The 16,745-nt window shown below is 38.9% G+C and overlaps 2 protein-coding genes across 2 annotated transcripts in view; one reads left to right on the top strand and one right to left on the bottom strand.

The window, feature by feature from the left end:
- The window catches only part of LOC149480853 (leech-derived tryptase inhibitor C-like), a 242,428-nt gene that overhangs the window by 95,685 nt on the left and 129,998 nt on the right, over nucleotides 1–16,745 (bottom strand). The window lies entirely within an intron of this gene.
- Nucleotides 1–16,745, top strand: part of Npc1a (Niemann-Pick type C-1a) — a 76,307-nt gene that overhangs the window by 52,038 nt on the left and 7,524 nt on the right. Inside the window, exons 9-22 of the mRNA XM_089705789.1 lie at nucleotides 363–644; nucleotides 940–1,126; nucleotides 3,311–3,476; nucleotides 4,260–4,521; nucleotides 5,899–6,100; nucleotides 6,709–6,909; nucleotides 7,329–7,497; nucleotides 8,608–8,830; nucleotides 9,211–9,345; nucleotides 9,773–9,979; nucleotides 11,514–11,788; nucleotides 12,313–12,408; nucleotides 12,744–12,938; nucleotides 13,469–13,556. Of these exons, the coding sequence (XP_089561915.1) occupies nucleotides 363–644; nucleotides 940–1,126; nucleotides 3,311–3,476; nucleotides 4,260–4,521; nucleotides 5,899–6,100; nucleotides 6,709–6,909; nucleotides 7,329–7,497; nucleotides 8,608–8,830; nucleotides 9,211–9,345; nucleotides 9,773–9,979; nucleotides 11,514–11,788; nucleotides 12,313–12,408; nucleotides 12,744–12,938; nucleotides 13,469–13,556 (2,688 nt within the window). The remainder of the gene's footprint in view (nucleotides 1–362; nucleotides 645–939; nucleotides 1,127–3,310; nucleotides 3,477–4,259; nucleotides 4,522–5,898; nucleotides 6,101–6,708; nucleotides 6,910–7,328; nucleotides 7,498–8,607; nucleotides 8,831–9,210; nucleotides 9,346–9,772; nucleotides 9,980–11,513; nucleotides 11,789–12,312; nucleotides 12,409–12,743; nucleotides 12,939–13,468; nucleotides 13,557–16,745) is intronic.

The following is a 16,745-nucleotide window of genomic DNA, read 5'->3' as shown; positions in this document are numbered from 1 at the left end:
TTCAAATAGTACATATAGACAAAAATAAAAGCTCCTTTTGGCCGTCTGTTTAAAGTCACTTGATGGCAGACTGTTTAAACTTTTATGGAAACTTGAAATTGTAATTCTGTATGGTCGCCGACAGAAAGAGAGTTTGATTATTGTCTTTAGGTAGCTGATAGGTTGCCAAAGAGCTTGAAATTCAACATGGTAGATAGGAAAATCTATGGTGTGTGTAGATATTTAAAGATTGTTTGTTCTGAACCAAAACTATTACTATTTTGGCACAACTGTTAATGAAAAACGAGCAAATAAATGTTCTGTCGTTTCTTCCTACTCCTCAGAGTAATTAATCAATGTAATATTTTATTAATACTCCACAGGTCTCTGCTTCATAGTGGCTCTAGGGCACGGCATCAAATACATGCAAGTGACGACAAACCCCGTGGAACTGTGGGCGGCTCCCAACTCCAGATCTCGGCAAGAGAGGGAGTTCTTCGACTCTCACTTTGAGCCCTTCTATAGAACGGAGATGTTGATCATCACGGCTAAGGGCCTCCCGAAGATTGAGTATACGGCAACTGATGGTACTGTCATGACCTTTGGTTCGGTGTTCAACTCGACCTTCTTGTTGGATGTACTGGATCTGCAGAATAGAATTATGGGTGAGTGTAAATGTTTGCTTTATTTTACAATATGCACGTATGTACTTGCCTAGCAATGTTGTGAAAATTTATTTATTATTCTGTATGTTGAATATTCAACCATCTCGTCTTGCGATCAACTTTTTTCCTATTTGAGTTTTTTTTTTTTTCTGCATTTGATTACAATTATTTTAATAGCGAAAATTTCTTTTGCAATATTAAGGCGTGAAAATTTCGCCTCATGACGAAGTTTTTTCTCATTTTTCATTCTAAATATTTTTTCTTCCATTTTATTAACTTTTATTGCCTTTTCCAGCGATCGGCAACGAGACCCGCATAGAGGACATATGTTTCGCCCCACTTTCCTCGCCTTTCGAAGGCCCGGTGACCCCGCAGCAATGCGCCGTCATGTCTCCGCTCGCCTGGTGGGAGAATGACCCGGATAATATCAACGATTCGTTGGAAGATAATGCTTATCTGTCGCAAGTGGTGCGCTGTTCCAGGTGAGTACATTGACCCCGGTGACTCTACATACGAACTCGCTGACTCAGCAAGAAACGTCGGGTTTGAGACGTATAAAAAAGATACAAATAAATACAAGTCATTTATTGACGGAAAAATAATGGTTATAATATGCTCATAACGCTTAAAATACGTGCTTGAAGTTCGTTCTGCGTGTGAACATTGCAGTCTGTCAGATTAGATCAGATAATTTTTTCTTTATTTTTTACTGTTTCCCCCACTTCTTATCGATTTTATGACTTTGGTCAAAATTGATGGTTTCTATTCATCAAAATTGATCAAAAATTACAAGGATAGACCTTTTTATACATGGTTTAGTTTTAAGTTGTTAAGCTATTGCATAGCTTCTATCGCGGGTCTCGAGCGCGGGGACCGAATCGAAAAATTCCGTAATGAAAAAACCTCACGCTCCCCACGGGGACGGGCGCGGAGGTGTGGCTTGAAGGCATAGCATGCAATAGCTTTACCGCGGTAGTCCCCGAGTGACACACGTCTTTTTTTTCTTATCGATTCTTTCCCCCACCTCTTATCGATTTTATGGCTACTTTGGTCAAAATCGATGGCTTCTATTTATCAAAATTCACCAAAAATTACAAGGATAGGCCTTTTTATACATGGTTTAGTTTTAAGTTCTTTTTAATCGTTACCTGTATAAATAAATGTTTTTGAAGTGAAAACTTCTTTAGCGGCGTTGAGCACTTTTTCTGTAATGGGTATAAAATCTTAAACTCGCGTCAGGACACGTGACCTGATCGAAAAAGCGTAAAACGGATACCATTCCAAAATATCAAACATGCTCAACGTTAATCAGAGGCGGCTCGTGACAAAATTTTATGGGTGTTCACTTGAAATAAAACACTGAAAATACATGGTGTAAATCAGTACAATTTATTTAAAAATATATATATATAGATTCCGGGATTCAGGGATTCCGAAGACTCATCATGCCCCCATAAAGCAATTTGAAATGCACCACAAAATACGACACAATCTATTAACCTTCGTAAAATATATATCTGTTTTCATCGACACGGTCATTCAACTCGCGTATTGACTTTCGGTACCTACGCGGAATCTAGTGCTTTACGAATGTCTTGTCGTCCGATAGACGCCAATTGCAGTTCATTCAACAAATGGTACCGAGATTGTGAATGTTTTTTCATCTTGATTGAAAGATGAGCTAAGTCGTCAACGCCCGTTTCAGTCCAAGCACTCTCACCTCCGCCGGCCGCGCCCGCTTTAAATAAAAGACACGGAAAACAAAATAGTTTGTTGCTTTCATCACAACCACACAACCACGGTGTTTTCACATATTGTTCAGATTTAAACACACGCGTATATGTTTTCGTTTTTGTCGTACATTTTTGCGTAAGATCAAGTTCAGGCCGTGGCGGTCCCTTATTAGCTTTACATTCAAGCCGAATTTGTAACGTTTTAACACACTTTTTAATGAACGCCACATTATAATTATTGTTCATTTTAACACTCACAAGTAATACTGATAACTACAGGCTATTTCAACACGTATTTTATAATTTTAATTAGAAAATTGCATGAATCGCGCGCGTGCATTGAAGTTGACTCGAGTGTTTGTTTATATTATAGAAGTGGAAACTGGCAACCTCGCGCGCAATCGCTGTCCTGCCGGGCGGTAAAAACGAACCGGCAACGTTTGCGGGTGCGGCGCTCCGAATTTTGCTACTTTTCCATAGAAAATCTTTTGTTTCACGCGCAGGGCTCTGGCAAAACCCTCTCTTTCACTCCTATTGGATTTCGTATTAGGAAATGTACTAATCTTTTTTTCATTGGAGCGCAATCGTGAGCGCTCCGCTTCGCGCGTTACATAATACAGTAGGTATTATACAGGTGTATGGGATGATGGAATGATGGATATATTCATTGGTATTAACAGTAGTTTTAAAGATTACGATTGATTTTAAATAGTAATAATTAATGTTAATGTTAATAATTAAATTAAGGAGTATGATTTTATTATAATTATTTATGGGAGTTCACTGCACCAGCGCTCCTTAGGGCGAGCCGCCTCTGACGTTAATAATCAAGTTTTCACTTCTGCCGGCACTCCCGGAGTGCAACCTTTCTTTTTTTCTTTCATTATATTTATTCGATACTAGACACCTAAAATTTATATTTGTTACGTGCAGCAACCCGTACGGGTGCCTGGCGGCGTGGGGCGGGCCGGTGCTGCCGGGCGTGGCGCTGGGCGGGTTCCTGGCGCCCGGCGAGCCGCTCGGCAAGGCGAGCCGCTTCAACGAGGCCAGCGCGCTCATACTCACCGTGCTCGTCGACAACCGCCACGATAAAGAGAAAGTGAGTACAAGGGGCCACAGTATATGTGCAAATGCGGTAGGGAAAGTCCGTACAAAACGCTGTAAGCAAGTGGGTGTAGGGAAAGTAGCTACTGAGTGTACTACATCACTGCATAGTATAAAATTATAAAATAGGTCAATTTAAAAAAATGTAGTGACGATTCAATAGTGCTTCTGGAAGAAGTCTAATTGAATAAATAAATGTTTGAGTTTGAAAACAAAGTCGCTTTCTCTGTCCCTGTGTCCCTTTGTACGAACAGCTGGAAGCACGAAGAGCCACAGTAAACATGTAAAAATAGTAGTGAAAGTTGATATAAAATGTTCAAAATACTACGTGTAGGTGCAATAGCGAAAGCCTCTACGGAACGTTCGAAATGTCCACAGTATAAAGGTAGGTGCAGTAGGGAAATTCGCTATAAAACGTTTGAAACGACTCGCTAACTCGCCACAGTAAACTTATAGATGCGGTAGTGAAATTCGTTTCGAAACATTCCCAATTGTTCGCTAACTCGCCACTGTAAATATGTACGAACAGTAGCGCAATTCGTTATAAAACGTTCGAACCGACTCACTAACACAAATATCGACTTGTATCAAAGTGACTTCTGAGCATAGAAATGTGTGTTTGAGTGAGTTGTTTCGAACGTCTTGTAGGGAGCTACTCTACTGTTCATATGTTTACTGTGGTGAGATATAAAACCAGCGATTTGAGCAAGCTATGAGTTTGTAAATAACGCTTCCAATTATTACCAAGATGGAAAGTTCACATAAACATCTCTTTCAGCTAAAACCAGCGCTGCAATGGGAGAAAGAATTCATCGAATTCATGAAGAACTACACGGAAAACGAAATGCCCGCATACATGGATATCGCATACACGTCCGAACGGTCTATAGAAGACGAACTCGACCGCGAGTCGCAGTCCGATGTGTCGACGATATTGGTGTCGTATTTCATAATGTTCGCGTACATTGCGATATCGTTGGGTCGCTTCACGACTTGTTCGAGATTGCTGATCGATAGTAAAGTCACTTTGGGGCTTGGAGGTGCGTATTGTGTTGTTGTGTTCAGTATGAATACTCATTATATTTGTAATTGTATTTATTTACTTAATGAGACGTTCGTGTCAAAATAAAATACTTAACAGAATTTTATTTAGTGTCCGACCGAAACTGGTTTCCGGGCCGAAACCGAAACCGAAACCGAATGTTCGGCCGTGGCTTCAGTTTCGGCCGAAACCGAAACCGAAACCGAAACTCACGTGGTCAACTATGAAATTTCTAAAAATACTGAACTTTGGTGCATTTTACCTATTATTTTGCCTTAATTAGGGCATGAAATGAAAACACAGTATATTAAATTTGTTGTTATCATTTATTTAATATAAAATAAAAAATAATATTTTTAAAATATTAATAATAACAATTCTCTCTTCTCTCAGTAAAATAAGTCATCTAAATCAAATCAGTAATTGTTACTGTTACTTTAAATATGTACTAAGTTTTGGTATTTTGAGATCTTTCTCTTTATAAAGAGTCTTTAATACTTTGGATTGGTATTTGTACTTAGAAGAATAATCAGTCTCTTTTAGGTACCTCTTATATAAAAATAATAATTATTAATTACTATTACACCCAGTTCCAATCTCAACATAGATAATACCAAAAATTGTTTCCACCAGCGTGGGTCAACCAACGTTGCCAACGTTGCCGAGGAAAACGAAGTTAGGCGAGCGTGAACGTGTGTGAACTAAGTTCACTGAACTTGCGAAATAAGTTTCGGTTTCGGCAAAAGTTTCGGCCGATTTTGGCCGAAACCGAAACTGCGGCCGAAACTTGATTTTTGGCCGAAACTCGGCCGAAACTGAAACCGAAACCGAAAGTTCGGTCGGACACTAATTTTATTCTAGAAATTAAAGACTTTTTAACGGATTTTAAACGCGATTTATTCATTATATTATTTTCCCGACGTTTGGTCTCCCCGTGACCACGCTCGCTCTAAAGTGTTCGAAACGTCGGGAAAATAATATAATTAATAAATCGCATTTAAAATCCGTTAAAAACTCTTTAATTTCTAAATGCTCGCTTAAAATCAAACACTAGAAAATACTAGAATTGTATTCTGTTAATAAAAAAAGGATGACTTAATTTTTTATGTGGAAATGAGAAGTAGGGATAATTATTTCGTCAATGTTTTAACAATTACAAATGTCTACATCAAAATAATATAATTTATTCATTTAGATCGTTTTAGAATAAATATTAATACTTATCAAAATCATAAATGTGAAAATTTATGGTTTTCCATTATCTGTGTCTATTTCTCTTATCTAATTTCTCTTATTCAAATCTGTGCAACATACTTTTTCCATTTATTTTATGATCACTTACTTTTCATTAATCCTATCATATTTTTACCCACAGGTGTACTCATAGTACTAGCTTCTGTAGTATGCTCTATCGGCATATTCGGTTTCGCCGGAGTAGCGGCGACACTGATCATAGTTGAAGTGATACCGTTCCTCGTGCTCGCTGTGGGCGTGGATAATATATTTATATTGGTGCAAACCAACCAACGGGAGGGTAGACGGCCCAATGAGACGGTCGCTGAGCATATTGGGAGGACGTGAGTTAACTTTTGTATTTTAAGGAAAAAAATGTGTGCGTGTACTAGTGTACACACGTAAGAAGTGAAACTTCTTTATGACCTTATTTTAAAAAAAATAATTTACTGTATGCAACTTTACAGAAATACGTCGAATCAAAGATGGCGCGTAACGGAAAAATGTCACGCTTAACGAAAAAATGTTACACTAACTTTTTTTCCAACCCCGATAAAGAAGTTTCACTTCAAAAAAAACAGGAATTATGTGTTGATAGATGTGAAAACTTTGAAATAGCCTTAGCATGTTGGTAATATGTTAGGAAGATTTTTTCGCTGTCAAAAAGTGCGCGGCTAAAGAAGTTTTTGGTTAAATAAAAATTGTTTAAATCTTGTTAAACGTTTTTTATTTTTTATTTTATTCTGATGTTTCGAATAATACATTAGTCTGTTACTCATATCGAGACATAAGGAGCGTGCGTTTTAGTTTGTAAATACTTTAATTTAGAGTGTAAAGACAATTTTCTCAATGGACATAAAAAAAATCAACTTCAAACTTGGTAGCTACGCGTACCATATTCTTTATTCATTAGATTGTGGATTGTTGATCACAATATTTTTTCTAATCACAGGCTCGGCCAAGTCGGTCCCTCCATGTTCCTCACATCAGTATCGGAGTCCGTGTGCTTCTTCCTCGGAGCCCTAAGCGACATGCCGGCAGTTCGAGCCTTCGCCCTCTATGCTGGGGCTGCTCTGCTCGTGGACTTCCTGCTGCAGGTCACCTGCTTCGTGGCGCTGCTCGCTATAGACACGCACCGACAGAACGCCAATAGGTACGTGTTTGTGGTAACCATGGTAACGGGCAGTGACGTAGCCATAGTGTTTATGGTTGCCATGGTAACGGGTTGTGACGTAAACGTGCTGCTGTACGAGCATTTGCATTCTCTACTTATGCCCATAGGCACGTGTTAATGCTTACTATGGTAATGGGTGGTGACGTGTCCATGGTGCTTATAGTTGCCATGGTAACGGGTTGCTTTTGCAGTTCGAGCGTTAGTGAGTTCTACAAAATAAGCATGTGAAAATAGCGTAAATTTTCATACGTTGTTAATTTAATTGGCTTTACAGAACATATATCTAGAAGTTGTTAAACCGTCATGAAAGTTGTAAATTGTAAGAATTATATTCAGTAAAAACACTAATAACGCAATTATCCAATAATAACGATTAATTTATAATATTTAACCCACAGATTCGACATATTCTGCTGCGTGTCCGGCACGAAGACGGACGCAGCGGACGCCGGTGAAGGCGCGCTATACAACGTGTTCAAGTACGCGTACGTGCCGTTCCTCATGCGCCGCGAAGTGAGGGCCGCCGTCATGGTCATATTCTTCGCGTGGCTGTGCTCGTCCGTCGCCGTGAGTTGATTGTGGACTCTATTCGCTTTGCAATAAGGTGCAGTTCGCTGTGCAACGTGCCAAGTACGCGTACGTGCCGTTCCTCATGCGCCGCGAAGTGAGGGCCGCCGTCATGGTCATATTCTTCGCGTGGCTGTGCTCGTCCGTCGCCGTGAGTTGATTGTGGACTCTATTCGCTTTGCAATAAGGTGCAGTTCGCTGTGCAACGTGCCAAGTACGCGTACGTGCCGTTCCTCATGCGCCGCGAAGTGAGGGCCGCCGTCATGGTCATATTCTTCGCGTGGCTGTGCTCGTCCGTCGCCGTGAGTTGATTGTGGACTCTATTCGCTTTGCAATAAGGTGCAGTTCGCTGTGCAACGTGCCAAGTACGCGTACGTGCCGTTTCTCATGCGCCGCGAAGTGAGGGCCGCCGTCATGGTCATATTCTTCGCGTGGCTGTGCTCGTCCGTCGCCGTGAGTTGATTGTGGACTCTATTCGCTTTGCAATAAGGTGCAGTTCGCTGTGCAACGTGCCAAGTACGCGTACGTGCCGTTCCTCATGCGCCGCGAAGTGAGGGCCGCCGTCATGGTCATATTCTTCGCGTGGCTGTGCTCGTCCGTCGCCGTGAGTTGATTGTGGACTCTATTCGCTTTGCAATAAGGTGCAGTTCGCTGTGCAACGTGCCAAGTACGCGTACGTGCCGTTCCTCATGCGCCGCGAAGTGAGGGCCGCCGTCATGGTCATATTCTTCGCGTGGCTGTGCTCGTCCGTCGCCGTGAGTTGATTGTGGACTCTATTCGCTTTGCAATAAGGTGCAGTTCGCTGTGCAACGTGCCAAGTCCTCATGCGAACACGTGGATTGTGAACTTTATGACCTGAGAAATAAGGTGCAGTTTGCTGTGTAAAACGATTCCAGATTTAACGGTTCTTCAGTGAATATTTCTTTCAAAAAAAGACAAGTGTGGAATTCAAAATAGTTCGTTATGTTTGGCGGAAGTAGAAACGGTCTTAGGATATTCTGCATGTTGGGAATGTTTTATTTATTTTCAGAAACATTTTGTTTAACACAACTTGCTATAAAATCTCAATAGCGAACTTTTATTAATTTTAAACTTTATTTTTCTATCCAGGTGGCGCCGCACATAGAGATAGGCCTCGACCAGGAACTCTCGATGCCTCAAGACAGCTTCCAACTCAAATACTTCCAGTACCTGAACAAATACCTGAATATTGGTCCACCTGTTTACTTCGTGATCACGGAAGGCTTAGATTATTCTGACACGAACATGCAGAATATGGTCTGCGGGACCAGGTTCTGTAGGCCGGACAGTGTTGCCATGCAATTGTATGCAGGTTGGTAGAAACTTGAGTAGGGTGGCAATATTGAATTGTAATAAGTGATGGGGAATTTGAATTTTGTGACTGTGTTTTTTAAGAGACAATTGTCAAAGGTAGTTGTAGCGGAAATATATAATTAAAACAAAAAAGTATATCTTGAGATTGAGTATTGAACAGTTTCATCTATGCGTTCTTGCTGCTAAATTTTATTAAAGGAAAATGTTTCTATAAACCCTAATAACACATGAAATACAAACGAAGAAAACAAATATGTTGTTGAAATATTTTAAAATATTTGGGTTTTATTTTTTGGTACTAAATACTTATTCTTTCCTAATTAATTTATATTATTTGTACAGAGGTATTAATATTAATATTATCAATTTTATTTCTAGCATCCCGCACACCAAACGTGTCATACATAGCGCAGCCGCCGAACTCGTGGTTAGATGACTTCTTCGACTGGGCAGCACTGTCTGATTGCTGTAAATACTTCCCGTCGAATGATAGTTTCTGTCCGAGCAAGAATGGTATGTGTACTTTGTTTTTATTTCTGAATTTATATTGTTTTTTTTGTTGGTTTTGTTAGGGGTTGGTGTAGAAATGAAATGAATAAATCATTGTTGTTTATTATTTTTTAGTAGTGCTCAAGTAAGACTTGCTAAGTTGCTAGAGTTCAGAAAAACTATATTTTTACTATATCTATATTTGTTATAGAGATGTGTCTTTAAAAGTTTTATACTATCTGGATTGCTTTTCTTCTCATTTAATGGCAATTTCTGATTGATACCATTCAATTAGGATGATTCATCTACTGTATTGTTATTAATTTCTTAATAATTCTGATGTCGTTTATATTTATATCAAAAACATGGAGTATTATAAGGGCAACCGCTCATTAACCAAATTCAATTTAAAGGTGATTTGCCGTATTAATCACCGTTAACTCCCTTACAGACGATCCATGCGAGGCGTGCAACATACAGCTAGTCGGCCGGGAACAGCGTCCGACACCAGATGAATTCCAACGCTACGTTCCATACTTCTTGCAAGACAATCCATCCGACACGGGCTGTGTGAAAGGTGGCCATGCGGCATATGGCCATGCGCTTAACTACCAGCTTAATAAAACGAGAGCTAACGTTGGAGCTACTTACTTCCAGGGTGAGTAAGGGGAGGGGGAAAGTGTAGATAATATATACATAATAGAATGGTGGGCATTGCCCCGTGCTATACTAGTTCCTGTGTCACAGTGAGTGCGGGGGGGGGGATAGTTGTAAGGTCATTGCCCCGTGCAATTTAGTTCCTGCGTCAAGTGACATGCTTCTTACAAGATAATCCATCCGACACGGGCTGTGTGAAAGGTGGCCATGTAGTCCGTTTTCTTATGGGCATGCTTGTATGGAAAGGTATACATTTTTGAGTAAAGCAATGAAATTTGGTTCGAATGTTGTACTCGTCCACCTAAGCCCAAATCGCCTGGTAGCCAGTGTCTACTCCCCGGCAGAAGGGAGGGAGGGGGGGTTATAGAACAGAGCGCCTGGCGCTCGGAAAAAAAATTCTGGCGGATTCATTTGGCCCTTTGAGTCGAGTTTGGTGTCGTTATCAGGTAACTAGATGATGCCCGATTCATTTCCCATACCAGTTTTTTAAGGTTCCGTAGCAAAAAATGTCACAATCTTTAAAATAATAAACTTTTGGCAGTGGCAAAATCCAAACAAACCAGTATATTTTTATATTTTTGTATCAAACTTGGTTTATAAAAAAATACTGTCTGAAAGGCCATTTCATGCAGATTATAAAAACATCAACATGTAACATATATCTTACCATTTTCAATGTGAAATAAATTATAGAAAGTACAGGAACGTTCGTCAGCGCAGCGTAGGGGACGGCTAATAGACCCGAAAAATAAGCAATAACATAAAACAAAATCCAGTCAAGTGCGAGTCTGACTCGCCCATCGAGTGTTTCGTACTTATTTGTCCTATACCATGTTATCTTGTCTGGTAGGACCTGGTTAACTGATACACACACACTTTCGTCTTTATAATATTAGTGTGATTTTTAATCATCTTTAAATTATAAATGAAGTCAGGTAACATTGTTAAAAATAAAGATATATAATAATAAAACGTTTTTGGATTAATAATAATTACAACCACCTCCACAATTGCATAATTCGGTACATTTGAGCTGGCGTATAAAACACTTCAATCTGGAATTGCAAGATTTCACGCACCGACATCTTATCAATTCAATTCAAAAAAGTTATTAAGATGTTTTTTTCCTTGCAAATTGCAAGGAAAAAAACATCTTAATAACTTTTTTACTATCTTTTTAACTTTTGACTGACCGGTTGGCTTGGTTAGTAGTGGCCCTGCCTTCCAAGCCAGAGGTCGTGGGTTCGATTCCCACCCGGGGCAAATATTTGTGTGATGAACATAGATGTTTGCTCTGTGTCTGGGTGTTAATTATCTATATAAGTATTTATTTAAAATTATATATGTATATATGTATGTTTATCAGCCATCTGGTTTCCATAACACAAGCGAAAGCTTAGTATGGGATCAGATTGTGCCGTGTGTGAAAATTGTCCTGAAATATTTATTTATTTACAAGCACCATTAACTAGTTCTGATTTTGCACATATCATAGCCTAACAACCAACAATAACTAATTAAACGATCCCTTCCAGGCTACCACACAGTGCTGAAAACCAGTCACGACTACTACTCAGCGCTGCGAGCCGCTCGCAGCATCGCAGCGAACCTCACTGAGACGCTGAACCGCAACTTGCAACAACTGGGCGTCACCAACACTGTCAACGTGTTCCCGTATTCCGTGTTCTATGTGTTCTATGAACAGTACTTGACCATGTGGCCGGATACCCTCAAGTCTATGGGCATTTCGGTGTTGTCGATATTCATTGTGACCTTCGTGCTGATGGGATTCGACCTGTTTTCCGCTCTGGTGAGTAGTGTTAAGTGTAAGTGTTAGTGAAGTTTGGGGTAGTGATTGATATGAGTAATTAAAAAAGTCTAATATTTAGTCTGGATTCTTTAGTCCTATACTAGTAAAAATAAACAATTAATATTCACTAACGGTCTTACTAATAAAATGTTACCCATTCGCTTTGCAATGGATTAGTTATTGCAATAACCTGTCTTGTTTTTATGATTGACGTTTCATGTGAGCAAGAGCAGGACAAAGCTATTGTAGAAAATGGTAGAAATTTATCCATTGCTTAACTTTTTATTAGTAAGGCTGTTAATGTAAGGCCTTATAATGAGATTGAAGTGATTCAGTCAATACATTTATTTAGTTTTCTAGTTTGAAATATTTTAATGAAATTTACGATTTCGTTTGAAAGTGCTTTTTTTTTGCCGAAGTAAATATCTGTATTTGCATGTTCGAATAAGATATATAATATTATAGAAGCATTCCAAATTTCTGTTATATTGATAGACAACTTAATTCTTTCCTTTTTGTTTTAGGTGGTAGTGATAACAATTACTATGATAGTGGTGAACCTCGGTGGTCTCATGTACTGGTGGGGCATCAGCCTTAACGCCGTGTCTCTTGTTAATTTGGTAAGTATTAATGGATTAAAAAATAGTTACAAGCAATTTAGTGATTAATAGTTAAGGTACAATTCCACTGTATTTTTGATAAAAATCCAGTGGAATTATCAAAAATACAGTGGAATTGTTCCTTACCATGAACCGATTTTGATGATTATTTTTTTATTTAAAAGCTTATGCCTTCCGTGTCCATTTAAATTAATTCTGACGGCAGGTTGTGGTTGTGGTGGTCTGATGGTTAAGTGTTTTATCAAAAGCAATTATTTTCTGTTATTCTTTTTATGGGAAGTAAAGCTAGCAATGTCTATATGTAAGATTTTTTTTAATTATTTTTATTTCTCCAGGTGATGGCGGTCGGCATAGCGGTGGAGTTCTGCTCGCACCTGGTGCACAGTTTCAGCGTATCACCGGGCGAGAGTCGCATCGCTCGCGCTTCAGCCGCGCTCACCCGCATGGGCTCCTCCGTGCTGTCCGGCATCACGCTCACCAAGTTCGGTGGGATCATCGTTTTGGGCACAGCCAAGAGCCAGATCTTCCAGGTGAGTGGGATCCATTAGATCTCCACTAGATATTGCCAGATGAACGGAAGTATTTTGTAATGTTTTACATATATTTTTTAAGTGTTATAAACAAAAAAAAGGATTGCATTCTGATGTCGTCAGCACATGCTAACTACATATTTAGAATTGGTTGTGAATAGCAGCAAATGAAAGAACGTCTTACAATATTATGGTGGGTTTTTGACCCAGTACACAAATATTGTCATGTGTTTGGCATTAATTACACCGAAAAAGTGCCTAACCTATTTCTATTTAAAAAAAAATTGGTTGTCTGTGAGTTCGGTTTACTGACGATAGTTGACCGTGACAACGTCCGATTGTGCTTCTTTGTCGCTCGTTCCGCGCTCTCGCTCGCACTTCAAGCCTTACGGAACGCCTCAGAGCGAGGTAACGCCGCATGAGTCATGTTTTTTGGTGCGTGCAGCCGGCTCTATCGAATTATAAGACGATGTCACGTCAATTAACCTGATTCTTTTTTTTAAATTAATTGTCATAATATAATCCGGCAGGTGTTCTACTTCCGCATGTACCTGGGCATCGTGCTGTTCGGTGCAGCGCACGGCCTAATTTTCCTGCCCGTCATGCTCAGCTATATCGGTGAGTCGCTACACTACACTACACTACACTAGAATGCTTCGCTATACATTACGCTATACTACATCAATTTACGCCACACAACAACACACACTTCACCATACCACGCCACGCTATAACACATAACACCACACCGCACCACAACATGCTATGCTACACTACACTTGCACCAAATCTCAGACCGTCATATGTATTTCAATAAACTGCACAATATCACATTTCAATTCCTTCAACTACATAACATATCATTATTATCACAACTGTGGGAAAGGAAATGGCACGCAAATATACTCTACAAAGCTACTGATTTATAGAGATTTTTACGTATAATCATGGACGTATAAAAAAAGACGGACGCCGTATTACGAACAAACAACGTGAAGCCACCATAGTAAGCTAGCGATCGTGTAAAGACAATAAACACGCACACACTCTCACCATAGTAAGCTAGTCGGCCGCCATTACGTTGTGAACTACCGACTGATTAACTGCGTCACTGTTTCACAAAAAATATTTAAAATGCCGTCTTGCGTGGTTAAATGGTGTCGCAAGAGTACAATTTTAAATAACAAAACACAAGGAATTACATTCCACAGGGAAGCAAGTTATTTCTTTTATGTTTTAATGACAAAATTATTACGGCAAAATTTATAGAAAAAAATACAGCCGCCATTGTCATCAGGACAGCTGTTGCCATGGCAACATGGCACACACACATGGATGTTTCGCCGCCATTACTAGGCTTCACTCAATGTTTAGGCGATATACCGTCCGTCTTTTTGTATACGTCCATGCGTATAATAAATTGACTAATTGTTTCTTCCCAGAGCACTAAAATTTCACACTTGTAATATAATAACTATTCATCGCATCACTATTCATCACCAGAAAATCAATACAAAGTCGATACCCAATGAAAATGGATCACTAAAATACAAACACAAAATTGTTATATCTGTTTCATTGTCGCTTACACACATACAATCAAGCTTGTCAAGCCTGCATGAACGATCACTTGCGCAAACAGAATTCACATACATTCATCTTTATTTAAATACATACATCTTTCATAATATTCACATAAACTCTATATTGTACATACTTATTGTTTCTTTTCTCCGTTTGTTTTTATTTGCACATTTATTTACCTTTGTATATTGGACCTTTCCTTTATTTAGTATTAATATTAGCCAATTGTTTTGTTTATAATAATTTATATGATATTATTATGTCTTTGTTTTAAAGCTTCTTACATAGTTTTATAATGTGTCCATGCTTTATTAACAAAAGGTAAGCTCAAGTTTTTAGTTTATTAATCTATGTGTATGATATTGTAGGCTATTTGATCATTTGTAATAAAAATATAATTGGATTGGTATTATACTTGAAGACAAAATAAACTTGAGAAAAAAAGGTATTACATATGTCTGTGTTAAAGATTATTGCTAAATTTTTATTAAAATATTCAAATCAAAATTACAATAATTTTGAAGTAGTTAAATAGCCTACATAATATTTTGTGATACTTTCGATGTAAGTCCATAAAATATACAATTATTATGGAAATGGTTATAGTAATATAATATAATAATTATTTTTGATAAGACAGTGCTCTCCAAAATCCCACATTTTGAGTGACTTATTTATGTTGTCACCACAAAGTTTTCCGACTTTTGAGTGACACAGAGAAGATATTTTCTTACCTATATCCCAGACTTCCTTCCACTTTAAATGTGATGGATGCATATTGACTACACAATAAAGTGTATTTCTCGTGTCACAGATGCATACTGCAGCACTATAAAGTGTTTTTCATTGTTCAGTCCGTATTCTGAAATTCCATATTATGAGCGACTCAAAAAATACATTTTTCTAGTGGAACAAGTGGAAGTGGAAATTTCTGCCACAATTTTCTAACAGTTATAAATTGAGTATTTCACAGAAGACATTTCTTTTCTTTGATAAGTCCATATTTAAGTAACTTTTCTACCACAAATTAGATTTCGAGTGTCCCAAATGCATCTTGCCTACCCTATAAAGTTCTCAACTTTTCTTATTTTTGTAATGTCTCACAGAAGATCATCTTTGTGTGGCAAAATATGTTGATAATTCCATATTATAAGTGACCTAATTCACTTAAGTGTCTAAACACTTATCTTACCTTCGAATGTGCGTAACCAACACTTTACTATGAGTTCAGCATTTGACTATGAGTTCCACACAGTGGAGGCCATTATAAGCTACTCAAGAAGCTTATCTCCCACTTTATAATGTGCGTATAGCACACAGTGGCCAAGTATACCTACATTCGACTATGAGCTGTCAAAGCTCTTTAGCCAAAAAAAAAGACGGGTTGCACTCCGGGAGTGCCGGCAGAGGTGAAAACTTGATTATTAACGTTGAGCATGTTTGATATTTTGGAATGGTATCCGTCTTACGCTTTTTCGATCAGGTCACGTGGCCTGACGCGAGTTTAAGATGTTATACCCATTACAGAAAAAGTGCTCAACGCCGCTAAAGAAGTTTTCACTTCAAAAATTCGCATCAGTACCGGTGACCGAGTCCTAATTTCCAGGTTCGCCGGTGAACAAGCAGAAGCTCGCGGATCAGATGCTGCGCGGCAAGGAGACGGCGGTCGCGGAGACTTCGCTCACACGAGTAAGCGCGGGGAGTGGGGGGAGGGGGGGCCAAGTGGTCGAGAGGCGGTATAACTTTGACGCGCTCGCGTGATAACGAGAGTGGATGATGCTTAGGGTGGCTTGGGTGCGGTAGGGGGGGGCGGGTAAGATCGGCTAGAGAATTATTGGGGGGGATAGGTCAGTTAAATATGGCAAGATTCAAAGTTTTTGCTAGGGAAGGGGAAGTAACTTCATCTAGAGGGTTATTAGGGAGAAGATGAAATAGGTTGGTTAGGATTAACCGGAATCAGTTTTTGGTCTTCGGTAATGAGATAGAAGCGTATTTGGGGGGGGGGGGATAGCTTCGCTAGTGCAATAGTGTTTGGAAGAATTAGTGCGGTTTTGTAACTTTTAATTAATAGTAAAGTTTTATAATTTCTATATTTCAGTAATAACAGTTTTGATAGTTAGGTATTAGACTAGAAAAGAGCATAAGGCAGTTTGAAGTATGATAAAGTTTTGTTCGAGAATATAGGATATTTGATAATAATATTTAGTAAAATTTGCCTAACTT

Source organism: Colias philodice, chromosome 17, assembly GCF_061535455.1.
Source record: "Colias philodice isolate Cphi_HAF_F1 chromosome 17, ilColPhil1 Martin Lab GWU primary, whole genome shotgun sequence".
Classification (NCBI taxonomy): domain Eukaryota; kingdom Metazoa; phylum Arthropoda; class Insecta; order Lepidoptera; family Pieridae; genus Colias; species Colias philodice.
Note: the sequence above shows the minus strand (reverse complement) of the source record. Positions and strands in the feature narration are given on the sequence as shown.